The sequence below is a fragment of the Gorilla gorilla genome, chromosome 3 (genome assembly GCF_029281585.2).
Source record: "Gorilla gorilla gorilla isolate KB3781 chromosome 3, NHGRI_mGorGor1-v2.1_pri, whole genome shotgun sequence".
Taxonomy (NCBI): Eukaryota; Metazoa; Chordata; class Mammalia; order Primates; family Hominidae; genus Gorilla; species Gorilla gorilla.
Window position 1 is genome coordinate 47,765,543 of NC_073227.2, and position 16,241 is coordinate 47,781,783.

Here is a 16,241-nt window from a genome sequence, read left to right on the forward strand (position 1 = left end):
TGCAGTGAGCCGAGACCACGCCATTGCACTCCAGCCCGGGCAACAGAGCGAGACTCCATCTCAAAAAAAGAAAAGAAAAGGAAGTCGTACACATTAAGTGGGTGAATTATGTCTCAGTAAAGGTGTAGCCTTTATAGTGTATAATAGCTTCAAAGTAATTGCATAGTTGTGGCTCTGTTTTAGGCAGTTCAACCTGTAACTTCATTTAATTTTTGAAATAAATATTTTATTAAATCTCTCCCACCTCATCCCCACTTTTTTTTAGAGACAGGGTCTTACTCTGTTGCTCAGTCTGGAGTTTAGTGGCATGCACAGTCATATCTTAGTGCAGCCTTTAACTCCTGGGCTCAAGTGATCCCTCCACCTTGGCCTCCCAAAGTGCTGGGATTACAGGCGTGAACCACCACATCCACTCCCTTGTTTTATTAAAGCGAGAAAAATCGACTCAAAACATAATAACTGAAGTATGTCTGATGTTTTTGCTACTACCTCATCTTGCTATTGAGGCCACTGTTACCTGGCCAGGCATGGTGGCTCATGCCTGTAATCCCAGCACTTTAGGAAGTCAAGGCAGGAGAAGTGTTTGAGCTTGGGAGTTTGAGTTCAGCCTGGACAACATAGCAAGGCCCTGTCTCTAGTCCCAAAAAAAAGGAAAAAGAAAAGCCTCTACATCTCTAAATCTAGCTGTTCCGTTTGGAGGTAGCTTTGACATTTAGAAACATCTTCTTAGGTTCAACCCCAATTTGTATTACTGTGACCTCAACCAATTAGTCATAGTTGCAGTTTCGTGTTCTTTAAATACGGTATATATGAAATAAAATTTTTTTAAATAACAAAAAAAAAAATAAAGAACAAACAAGAAAATAAATGTTATATACCCTACTTGTGGCATTACGCTCTTGCAGTAAATGTTAATAAATATGATAAATATGTTCTAGATGTATACTACGTTGATTTGAATTTTTACCGATTGGTAAATAAAATGAGAAGAATGGGGAATATTTATGTAAATTTCTTGCTGAATTGTGTGTTCACATGTGTTTGGACTCAGGCTTAATTTTAAGTCTTATGAGGTAAAATTATCAAGGTAGCTGGTTATATTCTCATTACTACTATGCAGCTAAAATTTGAGAAAAGATGAAAAATTCACATTTGTCTTACCATGGTCACAGAATATTTTGTGTTTATTATTATGCAATAAATTATTGACCAGAAGAGTAGGCTTACTTCTAAAACAGAGAAAATATATCTTTGAATCAGGTGATAATAGTGTAGAAGGAATTTGATTAAATGCATACAACCAATATGATTTCTAGCATTAAATTGCAATGTATATTGTGTTAGTGAAAAAATCATTAGTAAAAATATAGTCCAGTGGTGTATCCTGCTCGAATAGAGCAGGCCGGATGCGGTGGTTTGCTCGCCTGTAATCCCAGCACCTAGGGAGGCAGGGGGCAGGCAGATGGCTTGAGCTCAGAAGTTCATGACCAAATGGCAAAAACCTGTCTCTACTAAAAATGCCAAAAACAAAACAAAACAAAACAAAACAAAAAATACTAGTCTGGTATGGTGGCATGCGCCTGTAGTCTCAGCTACTCAGGAGGCTAAGGCACAAGAATTGCTTGAACCTGGCAGGCAGAGGTTGCAGTGAGCCGAGATCATGCCACTGCACTGCAGCCTGGACAACAGAGTAAGACTCTGTCTCAAAAAAAAAGAAATTAAGTTGTGAATTTTGCTCTTTTTCTTTGGTGTTATCAACATACTTTTTACATGTTAAATTGTATATACATACCAATGCTAATAATCTTTAATGAGCATATGCTCATCTGTACATGCATATTCAAAATAGCATTTTCTTTTGTATGATAAGGGAGTTAAAGCTGGCTTAATAATATAATATGCTTTGAGACCCTGTCTCAAAAATAAATAAAATAAAAATAAGATACGGCCAGGCGCGGTGGCTCACGCCTGTAATCCCAGGACTCTGGGAGGCCGAGGTGGGTGGATCACCAGAGGTCAGGAGTTCAAGACTAGCCTGGCCAACATGGTGAAACCCCATCTCTACTAAAAATAATTAGCCAGGTGTGGTGGCGTGTGCCTGTAATCCCAGCTACTCAGAAGGCTGAGGCAGGAGAATCGCTTCAACCCAGGAGGTGGAGGTTGCAGTAAGCTGAGATCGCACCACTGCACTCCAGCCTGGACGACAGAGTGAGACTCCATCTCAAAAAAAAAAAAACAAAAAAAAGCAAGAAACACACTTCACATATCTTCAGGTCTTAAAACTGGAAGTTACAGATGGAAATATGAACTCACATCTACCATGAAGTGGGAGCTGAAGTGTTAAACTAAAGAGTGAATGAAATTTACAGTGCATCCTGTAGGAAGAGATAAGAACCGTTGATGCTATGCCAATATTGATAATTTAAGAATAGTTTCCTTCATTTCTGTCTGGGAACATTTAGAATCTGTTGTTACATAGTGTTCAGATTTCCGTTTTTATTAATTGAGTGCTTCCCAAAGCTAGTGAGTGTTCTGAAGTTCCCAGACAACGCTAGTACTAGTTTTGTATATAAAAATAAGGAGACACTATTATTATATTCTTAATAGATACAGGGTCTTGCTACATTGCCCAGGCTGGTCTCAAACTCATAGCCTCAAACAGTCTTCCCACCTTGCCCTCCCAAATTGTTGAGATTACGTGCTTGATTCACTGTGCTGGGCCATGGAGATAATCTTGAAGATTAAATTCTTTTTTTTTCTTACAAAATTTTTATTTTATTTTATTTTTTGAGACAGGGTCTTGCTCTGTTGCCCAGGCTGGAGTACAGTGGCATGATCATGGCTCACTGCAACCTCTGCCTCCTGGGCTCAAGCGATCCTCTCACCTCAGCCTTCGAGTAGCTTGGACTACAGGCATACCCCACCATGCCTGACTAATTTTTTTGTATTTTGTAGAGATGGGGTTTCACCTTGTTGCCCAGGCTGCTCTCGAACTCCTGGGTCCAAGTGATTTCACCCACCTCAGCCTCCTGAAGTATTGGGATTACAGGTATGAGCCACCACACCTGGCCCCTGAAGATTAAATTCTTTATTGGATCATCTGCAAATTCAAAATTCAAAATTCTTTTTTCTTTTCTTCTTTTTTTTTTTTTTTCAAATAGGGACGGGGTCTCACCATGTTGCCCAGGCTGGTCTCGAACTCCTGAGCTTAAGCAGCCCACCTGCCTTGGCTTCCCAAACTGCTAGGATTATAGACATGAGCCACCATTCCCAGCCCAAATTCAAAATTATTTATTTCTAACTATAGATTATAGTACAAAGTAAGAATTAGTTCAGTAATTTAATTGGGTCTTGGCTTTTTTCCTATGTATCTACAGAGAATTCTGTATAGAAGACCCTTCTTTAAAGAGCAGTGCTGAACGCCATATCCTGCTTTTTGCTTACACCTGTAATCCTAGCACTGTGGGAGGCTGAGGCGGGTGGATCACTTGAGCCCAAGAGTTCGAGAAAAGCCTAAGCAACATGGTGAAACCCTGTTCTTGTGTCCACAAAAAATATGAAAATTAGGCAGAAGTGATGGCGCACGCCTGTAGTCCCAACTACTCAGGAGGCTGAGGCAGAAGAATTGAGCTCAGGAGCTTGAGGATGCAGTGAGCCGAGATTGCGCCACTGCACTTCAGCCAAGGTGACAGAGTAAGACCCTGTCTCAAAAATAAATAAAAAAGGCCAGGCGCAGTGGCTCATGCCTGTAATCCTAGCATTTTGGGAGGCTGAGGCGGGCGGATCACTTGGGAGTTCCAGACCAGCCTGGCCAACATGGTGAAACCCTGTCACTACTAAAAAATACAAAAATTAGTCGGGTGTGGTGGCGCACACACGTAGTCCCAGCTACTGGGGAGACTGAGGCGGGAGAGTCACTTTGGCCCGGGAGACAGAGGTTGCAGTGAGCCGAGATCGCACCACTGCACTCCAGCCCGGGCAACCAAGTGAGACTCTGTATCAATAAAAGTAAAAAAATAAGATTAAAACAAAAGGCAAAATACACTTCACATATCTTCAGCTCACTTGACTGAACCGTAATCCTTCTGACATCTTCAATAGTGTTTTTAAATTATATTTTCTAATCTTGTTGAAAATACTAAACCACATGGGGTTTTTTTTGTGTGTTTGTTTTTGAGACGGAGTCTCGCTCTGTCCCCCAGGCTGGAGTGCAGTGGCGCGATCTCAGCTCACTGCATGCTCCATCTCCCTTTATGCCATTCTCCTGCCTCAGCCATCCAAGTAGTTGGGACTGCAGTAGCTGGGACTACAGGCGCCCGCCATCACGCCTGGCTAATTTTTTGTATTTTTAGTAGAGACGGGGTTTCACCGTGTTAGCCAGGATGGTCTCAATCTCCTGACCTTGTGATCCACCTGCTTCGCCCTCCCAAAGTGCTGGGATTACAGGCATGAGCCACTGCGTCCAGCCACCGTTTTAAAGTTATAAAATGCTGTGAATTCCTTGAGTTACTGACATTATGGCATATGCTTGTTTATGAATTGAACTCAATAGTAAATAGAGGTTGAGTATTCAAAATTCAAAAATCCGAGATTTGAAATGCTCCAAAATCTGAAACTTTTTGAGTGTTTACATGTCACTCAAAGAAAATGCTCATTGGGGCATTTTGGATTTCAGATTTTCAGATAAGAAATACTCAGCATGGGCCAAGCACTGTGGCCCACTCATGCCTGTAATCCCAGCAGTTTGGGAGGCCGAGAGGGGAGGATTGCCTGAGCCCAGAAGGTTAGGACTGCAGTGAGCCATGATCGCACCACTCCACTCCAGCCTGGGCAACGGGAGTGAGACCCTGTCTCCAAAAAACAGAAAGAAAGAAAAAGAAATACTCAACCTGTATTAAGATGTGAAATGTGTGGTTATATCTCTTACAAAGCAATGTTTGATGTGGGCTCAGTGGCTCACGCCTATAATCCTAGTACTTTGGGAGCCTATGTCGGGTGGATCTCTTAAGCCCAGGAGTTCAAGACCAGCCTGGGTAATATGGTGAAACCCCCAACACTGTTAGAAATCAAAGAATTGGCTGGGTGTGGTGGTGTGTGCCTATAGTCACAGCTACTTTTAAGATGGATCACTTGAGTCTGGGAAGTTGAGGTTGCAGTGAGCCACAGCAGTGAGACCTCTGGGGGAAAAAAAAAGGGAGAAATGTTTGTTGTACATAAGCCCTATATTACTGTCTTACTTAGCTTGCATTGTATTTGATATTTAGCCTTATAATAACATTTTTGCCGTAATATTAAGCGCACATCCATTCCATGTGAGTCGCTTACATCTGGGGATGCTTTATTAAGTAGGATGGATACAATGTCTTTTAGGGAAGACCAGACAAATAAGGCAGAGATCACAGAAGTGTAATTAATACTATGACAAAGGAAACTGCAGGTGTGTGGAATAGATCAGGAAGAAGTGATATGGAAAGTGAAATTTGAAGAGTAGGAATTAGTTGGGAGAAGAGGGCACAGAGGTCTGTTATTGAGAAAACAAATATGTATGAAGGCCCAGAGCAGGGGAAAAGTTTAATATGACTTTTTGAGCAGGAGAGTGGAGTGTGGGATAGAGGTAAAAATTGAGATTTCAGGAGTAGTCTAGGGCCAGGTTAAGAGTGTGGGCTTGGCCGGGCACGATGGCTCCATGCCTCTAATCCCAGCATTTAGGGAGGCCGAGGCGGGTGGATCACCTGAGGTCAGGAGTTTGAGACCAGCCTGGCCAACATGGCGAAACCCCATCTTGCCATGTTGGCGCTCCAAGATCGCGCCACTGCACTCCAGACTCCAGCCTGAGCGACAGCGCGAGACTCCTTCTCAAAAAAAAAAAGAGAGAGAGTGGGCCCACTTGAAGGGAATGAGAGGTCATTAATGGTCCTTAAAGCAGCATAGTGATGCAAATCAGATTTGTTTTAAAGGGCTCTCTTTAGTTTTGGTGCGGAAAATAAATTGGAGGGAACAGAAGGGAAGGCAGTAAAGTCAGGAGACTGTGTAGTAACCTAGATGATGAATGATTGTCTCCTTTAATGAGAAGGTGGATGGAGAGAAGTAGGTATCTTTGAAAGTAGTAAGATTATTAAGACTGAAAAGAATCAAACATAGCAAGAATGAAGGAATGGAAAGTATCTTGTTAGTTTTCGGTATTTTAAAGTCATTGGCGAATTAAAGTGCCTTTTTAGATTGAATATGAGTTAGTGAGCAGGAGGTAAGGAAGTAGAAATAGGTAGTGTAAACAAATCAAGAAGTCACAAAGAAAAGAGAGAAGTGGAAACTCTTAGCTTCTTTCCATAAATAGCTTAGGATCATATATTAAAGAGTCCGTTTTTTTCCAGTTGGTCGTGTTCTGTTGCCCAGGCTGTAGTACAGTGGCACGATCACGGCTTGCTGCAGCCTCAACCTTTCAGATTCAAGTAATCGTCGTGCCTCAGCTCCCTAGTAGCTGGGAGTACAGGTGTGTGCCACCATGCCCAGCTAATTTTTTTATTTGTAGAGACATGGTCTCACTATGTTGCCCAGGCTGGTCTCAAACTCTTGAGCTAAAGTGATCCTCCCGCCTCGGCCCCCCAAAATGTTGGGATTACAGTGTGTGAGTGCTAATTTTTGTAAAGTTCTTAGAACATTAACTGGCACATAGTAATTAATCTATTAAGTGTCAAAGAATATGGGCTCAGCTGGTCATTGTCATATGTGTCAGAGATAAGAATACAAGATCCTCCAAAAGTTCATGAGTAAGAGCTGATGAACTCTTTAATTTCATGGTGTTCCAGTAGAGTTTTAGCATTTTCACTTGTTGGTTTGTTATTCTTCCATAATGAGACAAATAATGAGATGATTGGACTCAGAATCTGGAATCAGATTGTGAGAGTTTACATTGTGCTCTGTTTAGCTATTTAATTAGGTTTCTTAAACTCTAAGCCTTAGTATCTCCTCAGTGTTTGTTACATCATAATAGGCATTTCAATAATAAGAATTTGAGAAAAAATTCTACAGAAAAATTAAGAGAAGCACAGCCACTTACTATTTGTGCTTCCATTCACTGGTTTTACTTACTTTTTTCCTCAAACCTATTCTGCACCCTGCCTCACATGAAGAAAAGTGCCATTTACTATTTATGTTTTTATTTTATGTACTATTTTATTTACCAAAATGGATTTTATTCTCTGTTGTATTCTCATAGCATCTACCATTATTCTAGGTAAATTGTAAGCTTCTAGTAATTGTTGGGTTTGTTTAAAGGCAGAACATTTATTAAAGAGTTTGAAAACAACGTATGTTAGTGACAACATTCAGCTTACTGGATCCTTTGTCTTCTACACCCCTTCTTTCACCTAGGCAAAATGATGTAATAGATATAGGGACCTTTCTTTTTTTAGTTTGAAGATTTCATTTTCTTGTAGTTCTACTTAAACTGTTTTATTTCTGTTACTGAAAAACTCAAGTGTGCTTTATATTCTAGGTCCGGTTTATCACTAAAATATGGCATCCTAATATTAGTTCCGTCACAGGGGCTATTTGTTTGGATATCCTGAAAGATCAATGGTAAGAGATTTTGAATTCACCTTCTCTCCTTCTCATATGAATACCAAGACTGTAAGAGTGTTAAATGTGTAATTGCCTCAAAACATATATTATACTTTATCTTGTTTGGGCAGTAACTTTATAAAGTCTCTTAAGTGCATAACTGAAAATGCATTATAATTGAGATCACAATCCATATTTAAATAGAAACTTGTTAGATAATGTTAGATGCTAGCTTTACACTTTGAAAAGTCTTGGATTTCATTTGTTATTTTGGTAAATTTGATTCTTTGCTATCTTAAGAAGATATTTGTGAAAGACTAAAAAAGTAGAAAGTAAGTATTGAAGTAGTCATATCCCCCTTAGATGGAATGTAAGTTACAAAATTGTTGCAAGTTGTGTTAATTGAGCACAGTTAAGATTTTGGTTTATGAATTCTAACAAGGAGCACCTTTGTAGGTGATGTCTTCATTTGGATAGCGGTATCGTGCTTTCACTTTTTTTGTCTGATTTGCTCTGCACAGCATTAAATGTTTTAAGAGTTCCTACTCTGGAGCCACCAGGTTCACATCTTGGCTCTCCAGTTTACCAAGCTGCATGGTTATGAGCAAATTACCTAAAGTCTGTGTGCCTTAGTGTCCTCATCTGCAAAATGGGTTGATACCCACTTCATAGAGTTCAGAGGATTAAATAAGTTACTTTATGTAATTCCCTTAGAATAGAGCTTTGCTTTTGTTTTTGTTTGTTTGTTTTGAGACAGGGTCTTGCCCTGTTGCCCAGGCTGGAGTGCAGTGGTGCAATCACAGCTCACTGCAGCCTTGACCTCTAAAGCCCAAGTAGTCCTACCACCTCAGCCTCCCAAGTAGCTGGGAATACAGGCGCATACCACCACACCTGGCTAATGTTTGTATATTTTGTAGAGACAGGGTTCCTGTTGCCCAGGCGGGAAGCTTTGTGTAGTCTGACAATGATAAAGATGATAGTTAATTATTTAGCACATGATTTTATAGATGGAAAAACTAAGACCAAAGGTATGAAAAGTAATTGGAGTGGGGGAAAACCATAAAACTAGAAAAAATCAATTGAGTGAGTGTCTATTATGACCTTTCCTTCTGGTTTTACTCTTTTACAAGAGAAGGTATAACAGAACAAAATAGAACAGCAGTTGGTAAGAAGACTTGGAGCCAAAACTGTGTTTAATGGGCCCAGCCTGGCTGCCTAATCTTCTAAAGATTATATATTATTGTTGGTACTAGAATTTTTAAGCTATGTTTTTTTGGGTGTTTTTTTTTTTTTTTTTTTTGAGACAGAGTTTCACTCTTGTCACCCAGGCTGGAGTGCAGTGGCACGATCTTGGCTCACTGCAACCTCTGCCTCCCGGGTTCAAGCGATTCTCCTGCCTTAGCCTCCCGAGTAGCTGGGACTACAGGCGTGCGCCATCATGCCCAGCTAATTTTTGTATTTTTAGTAGAGATGAGGTTTCACCATGTTGGCCAGGCTGGTCTCAAACTCCTGAGCTCAGGTGATCCACCTGCCTCAGCCTCCCACAGTGTTGGGATTACAGGCATGAGCCATCGTGCCTGGCCTAATTTTATATTTTTAGTAGAGACAGGGTTTCACCATGTTGGCCAGGCTGGTCTCAAACTCCTGACCTCAGGTGATCCTCTTGCCTGGACCTCCCAAAGTGCTGCAATTACAGGTGTGAGCCACTGTGCCTGGCCTGATTTTGTATTTTTTGTAGAGACAGGGTTTCACCATGGTGGCCAGGCTGGTCTCGAACTTCTGACCTCAGGTAATTCTCCTGCCTGGGCTCCCTAAAGTGCTGGGATTACAGGCTTGAGCCACCACACCCAGCCTAAGCTATGTGATTGATTTGTTAAGAAAGGGGGGGAAAAAGGTACCTGAAAGAAAATCAAATAGGAATGACAGTATTTAGTGTATGGCCAGTGGTTTACTTAGTAACTGGATGAACAGACTAGAGTTACAGGTTTTGTTTTGTTTTTTTCTATTCCAGTAGTATATCTGAGTAAATCCTGTCCCTCAGTAGATCATCTCTTGGGATCTGGTTTCTTGATCTGTATTTCACTATATTCTATATTCCATATAGGTCAAGACTTTCTATCATAAAGCAGTGTGGAATAGACTTACTTTTTATCTTCTGTTACTCTTTTGATTTGTGACTTTTGCCAATGTATTGAACTTCTTAAGTGTCAGTGTTTTTAATCCATTAGGTTATCGCCAAGGCCTCTAAAAGCTCTAAGATTCAGTGATATGAATACATATTTGCAGTATTAGAGACATTGTACTGTTTTCACTTGGCTTCTAGGACATTAGATTTTCTATTCTCCCTTTCCTATGCTCACTCCCAGACTCCTTAACCAGTTCCTTGCATCTTTGTGTATTAGAATGCCTCAGGGATAAGTCTTGGATTTCTGCTCCTTTCTAGCTGCACTCACTTCCTTGGTAAGCTCATCTGATTTCATCATAACTTCACCTTTACATACTGCAAACTCACAAATTATCTTCCCTGAGCTTGAGACTCCTATCCTGCTGCCTGCTTATCTTTACTTGACTATATAATGAACATATCAAACATAAACTGAACTGATAGTCTCCTAACCTGAAACCTGCTTCTATAGTCTTCCCCAACTAAGTTATTGGCAAATACATCCTTGCATTTTCTCAGGCCAAAATCACGTCATGATCCTTGGCATTTCTTTCTCTGGTACCCCATGCCCTGTCTGCAGATCTATTGGCAAAACCTCCCAACATCTTAACAGCAGCTTTACTACCACACTTCTCCAAACGGATTACCTCTAGTCTGCATGATTGCATTAGTCTGCCTCCCTGCTTCTGGCTTTTACCTACTCAGGCTATTCCCAGCACCCAGAATGACAACTTTGAAAACAAAGCTTGCGGCCATGTGCAGTGGCTCATGCCTGTAATTCCAACACTTTAGGAGGCGGAAGTGGGCAGATCGCTTGAGGTCAGAAGTTTGAGACCAGCCTGGCCAACATGGTGAAACCCCATCTCTACCAAAAATAAATAAATTAGCTGGGCATGGTGGTGCATACCTGTAATCCCAGCTACTTGGGAGGCTGAGGCAGGAGAATCGCTTGAACCTGGGAGGTGGAAGTTGCAGTTAGCCAAGATCATGCCATTGCACTGTAGCCTGGGCGACGGAGTGAGACCCCATCTCAAAAAAAAAAAAAAAGAAAAAAAGAAAGAAAAAGTTTGCAGATGAAAACTTCCCATTGACTTCTCTTTTTGCCCAGAGTTAAGCCAACAGTACTATTACTTGTAATTATCTTCCTATATAGCTAGTTGAAAGATTATGGTGTGTATATATAGAGAGAGAAGTTGAATTTTTATACCAAAACATTTTGTCCTAATAAGATGTGCAGGAACAAAACATTTTTTACATCAACTATTCCCTTTTCCTAAGGCAGGTGAATAATCTTGTTTTTTATCTGTACAATTGAAATATTAGAATATACCAAAGACACATTAGATAAAATAGGTGAGAGTAGATATTCATGAATTCATTACTCTATTCCCAGAGCTTTACTGAGGTATAATTGACATTTAGTGCATATCCATATTTAAATGTGGGTGTTTAGGTTTCAGAACTGGAATTTGATAGAGAAAAATAGAGTCTTAATCATAGGAAAAATGAATTACATAAATAATTTTCAGCAGGCATACTAGAAAATAATTGGTTAATCTTTGTCTTTTATTAATGCATCTAGGGGTGATGATATACCTTTATTAATATTTAACAACTTATTTTAGTATATTTATTTATTATTATTATTTTTTTTTTTGAGGCAAAGTCTCGCTCTGTCACCCAGGCTGGAGTGCAATGGTGCCATCTCTGCTCACTGCAACCTCCGCCTCCCGGGCTCAAGCAGTTCTCCTGCCTCAGCCTCCTAAGTATCTGGGATTACATTACAGGCATGTGCCACCACGCCCAGCTAATTTTTTTGTATTTTTAGTAGAGACAGCGTTCCACCGTGTTGGCCAGGCTGGTCTCAAACTCCTGACCTCAGGTGATCCACCGGCCTCGGCCTCCCAAAGTGCTGCAATGACAGGCGTGAGCCACTGTGCCCGGCCCCTGGTTTATTTCTTAATTCCACAACTTATGCTATGTGGAAACTATTTTCTAATGTTTTCCACTGACATTTACTATGACTAATGGTGTCTACTTACCTGGGGAAGAAAATGGCAACACATAAAAATTTCACTCAGTGATGCTGCCCTTCTAAAAGACACAAACAGGCACAGAATATCTGCCTGGTCAATAAGGGATGCTCAGCATCATTACTCATCAGGGAAATGCAAATTAAAATCACAATAAGATAACTACTACATGCCTGTAAACACAAATACCTCATGCATTGCTGGTAAGAATGTGGCTTAACCAGGCAGGGCACGGTGGCTCATGCCTGTTATCCCAACACTTTGGGAGGCCGAGGTAGGTGGATTGCTTGAGGTCAGGAGTTCAAAACCAGCCTGGCCAACATGGTGAAACCCCATCTCTACTAAAAATACAAAAATTAGCTAGGCGTGGGTGGTGGGCACCTGTAATCCCAGCTACTCGTGGGGCTGAGACAGGAGAATCTCTTGAACCTGGGAGGCAGAGGTTGCAGTGAGCCGACATCGCGCCACTGCACTCCAGCCTGGGTGACAGAGCGAGACTCTGTCTCAAAAAAAAAAAAAAAAAAAAAAACAGAAAAAAAAAATGTGGTTTAACCACTTAAAGCCAGTAATATCTACCAAAGCTAAACACACCTTCAGTATGCCCTATCAGCTTCATTCCTAGGTATATATCTAAAAGAAATTAGTGTCTATGCCTACTTTTTAAAAGACATGTATAAAAGAATATTTGTGGCAGATTTATTAATAGCCCCAACGGGAAATAACTTAGATGTCTCATCAACAAGAAAATTGATATATTGTGATCACACATTGGAGCACTACATAAACAGTAAAAAAGAGCCTATCATTGACACAAACAACATGGATGAGACTCAGTCATGTTGAGTGACAAAAGCCAGACACAAAAGAATACATACTGTATGGTTCAATTTTTATGAAATTGAAGATGAACCAGAATTTATGGTGATAAAAAATACGATAGCCCAGCGCAGTGGCTCACGCCTGTAATCCCAGCACTTTGGGGGGCCGAGGCGGGCAGATCATGAGGTCAGGAGATTGAGACCATCCTGGCTAACACGGTGAAACCCCATCTCTACTAAAAATACAAAAAATTAGCTACAGCGAGACTCTGTCTCAAAAAATAAAAATTAAAATTAAAAAAATTAAAACAAAAAAATACGATAGTGGTGAGGGTGGGCAGGAGTTGTGAGTAGGAGGAGCAGAAGTGAGGCTTTGTAATGCTAAAAATACTCTCTTTTTATCCAGGCGGTGGTTACATGGATATATACATATATAAAAATTCATCCAGCTGCATGGTATCTTAACTTTGCTTAAACTTTAACAAAAAAATTTATAGCAGCTGGGTACAATGGTGTGCACCTGTAGTCCCAGCTACTCAGGAGGCTGAGGCAAGAGGATTGCTTAAGACCAGCAAGTCTGGGCTGAAGTGTGCTATGCCAGTCAGGTGTCCACATTAAGTTGGGCATGAGTATGGTGACCTCTTAGGAACAGAGGACCACCAGATTGCCTAGGGAGACGTGAACCAGACAAGGTTGGAAACAGAGCAGGTCAAAACTCCTGTGCTAATCAATAGTGAGATAACACCTGTGAATAGCCACTGCATCCCAGCCTTGACAACATAGTGAAACCCAATCTCTTTAAAAAATAAAATCTTTAGTATAAAAGCTGCCATCCTCTTTAAGTAGCATTTAGTGTTTTGAATGAACATGGTTTAATTATTGATGATCTGTTGGAAGATCCTTAACAGAAAAGTTAGTCAACGATATGAACAATTCACATGATTATTCTACATAGTAAGGCCTTACTGAGTCCTTATGAATGAATATATGAATATTTACATAGCCACATTATGTCTTACTGATTTGAGACTTGAGCAAAATTTATTTACTGGACATAGATTTATGAGGTACTGACTTATTCATATTATCTTCTAAATTATAAAGATTGACACATTTTGAAATTTCATATTGCTGTTTGCCTGTTAGGATTTGTTATAATAGATTTAAGTTGATTGTATATACTGATCCTAAAGATATCAGTACAATATAGATTTGATCACTACTTTGTAAATAGAAGAAGAAATGGAACAAAAGAATGTTTTCAGTTATATACTTTTTCACATTACTGAATTTAGATTAGAGCAGTCCAAAATTGCACACATTTCTTTATATTATCGAAGATACAGTTTCTATAGTATTCATTTTTTTTTTAAAGTTTTAGGCCGGGTGCTGGCCGGATGTGGTGGCTGATGCCTATAATCCCAGCACTTTGGGAGGCCGAGGTGGGTGGATCACGAGGTCGGGAGTTCAAGACCAGCGTGGGCAAGATGGTGAAACCCCGTCTCCACTAAAAATAAAAATAAAAAATTAGCTGGGCGTAGTGGCATGCGCCTGTAATCCTAGCTACTCTGGAGGCTGAGGCAGAGAATCACTTAAACCTGGAGGGGCAGAGGTTGCAGTGAGCCGAGATCGCCTCACTGCACTCCAGCCTGGGCTACAGAGCGAGACTCCCATCTCAGTAAAAAAAAAAAAAATAATAATAATAATAATAAATCTTTAAATTTATTTTATTTATTTACTTATTGTAGAGATAGGGTCTTGCTATGTTGCCCAAGCTGGTCTCAAGCACCTGGCCTCAAGTGATCCTTCCACCTTGGCCTCCTTAAGTGCTAAGATTACAGACTTGACCCCCCACTCCTGGTCTATAGTATTTAGGGTTAGAAAAATAGGTGTGGTAGGCTGTTTTTGCATTGCCATAAAGGAATACCTGAAACTGAGTAATTTATAAGGAAAAGAGGTTCCATTTGGCTTCTGATTCTTCAGGCTGTATAGGAAGTGTGGTGCCAACATCAGCTCAATTTCTGGTGAGGCCTCAGGGAGCTTATGATCACAGCAGAAGATGAAAGAGGAGCCTGTTTCACATGATGAGGGTAGAAAATAGAGTGGAAGCAACAGAGAGCAGGGAAGTTGCCACATACTTTTAAAACACTTTGTTTGAGACAGTCTCACACTGTTGAGCAGGCTGGTGTGCAATGGCACAATCTTGGCTCACTGCAACCTCCACCTGCTGGGTTCAAGCGATTCTCCTGCCTCATCCTCCCGAGTAGCTGGGACTACAGGTGCGTGCTATCACGCCTGGCTAATTTTTGTATTTTTAGTAGAGACGGTGTTTCACTATGTTGGCCAGGCTGGTCTCGAACTCCTGACCTCATGATCCGCCCTCGGCCTCCTAAAGTGTTGGGATTACAGGCGTGAGCCACGCACCTGGCCAAAAAACACTTTTTTTTTTTTTTTTTTTTGAGACTGTCGCCCAAGCTGGAGTACAATGGTGCAATCTTGGCTCACTGCAACCTCCACCTCCCGGGTTTAAGCACTTCTCGTGCCCTCATGCCTCAGCCTCCTGAGTAGCTGGGATTACAGGCACGTGCCACCACACCCAGCTAATATTTGTGTTTTTAATACAGATAGACTTTTGCCATGTTGGCCAGGCTGGTCTGGAATTCCTGGGCTCAAGTGATCCACCCACCTTGCCCTCCCAAAGTGCTGGGGTTAAAGGCATGAGCCACTGCATCTAGCCTTAAAACACTTTTTTTTTTTTTTCTTTGAGATGGAGTTTCACTCTTGTTACCCGGGCTGGAGTGCAATGTCACGATGTTGGCTCACTGCAACCTCCACCTCCCGGGTGCAAGTGATTCTCCTGCCTCAGCCTCCCAAGTAGCTGGGATTACAGGCATGTGCCACCACACCCAGCTAATTTTGTAATTTTAGTAGAGACGGGGTTTCTCCATGTTGGTTGGTCAGGCTGGTCTCGAACTCCCAACCTCGGATCATCTGTGCACCTGACCTCCCAAAGTGCTGGGATTACAGGCATGAGCCACCACGCCCAGCCAAAACACTTAAAACAACCAGCTCTCACATAAACTCAGTCATCACCAATGGGGTGGCACTAAGCCATTCATGAGCGATTTGCCCCCAGGATCCAAACACCTCTCCCCAGGCTCCACCGCCAACACTGGGAATTACATTGCAGCATGAGATTTGGAGAGGACAGATATCCAAACTATATCAATAGGTTTTGTTTGGATATTTATTTTTATTTTTATTTTTTGAGACAGAATGTCACTCTGCCACCCAGACTAGAGTGCTGTGGCTCACTGCATCCTCAACCTTCCAGGCTCAATCGGTCTTCCCACCTCAGCCTTCTGAGTAACTGTAACTACAGTCACGTGCTACCACACTTGGCTAATTTTTTGTAGAGACAGAGTTTCACCTCATTGCCCAGGCTGGTCTTAAACTCCTGGGCTCAAGCAATCTACCTGCTTCAGCCTCCCAAAGTGCTGAGACTGCAGGCGTGAGCCATCGTGCCTGACCTCAATTATTGAACTAATTTTCTTACAATTAATTATTAAAACTGGCTGTGCGTGGTGACTCAAACCTGTAATCCTAGCATTTGGGAGGCCAAGGCAGGAGGATTGCTTGAGCCCAGGCGTTTGAGACCAGCACTGG

General features: G+C 41.3%; 1 protein-coding gene across 1 annotated transcript in view; it reads left to right on the forward strand.

Moving 5' to 3' along the window:
* Nucleotides 1-16,241, forward strand: part of UBE2K (ubiquitin conjugating enzyme E2 K) — an 81,395-nt gene that overhangs the window by 50,743 nt on the left and 14,411 nt on the right. Inside the window, exon 4 of the mRNA XM_004038573.5 lies at nt 7,496-7,578. Coding sequence (XP_004038621.1) covers nt 7,496-7,578 — 83 coding nt within the window. The remainder of the gene's footprint in view (nt 1-7,495; nt 7,579-16,241) is intronic.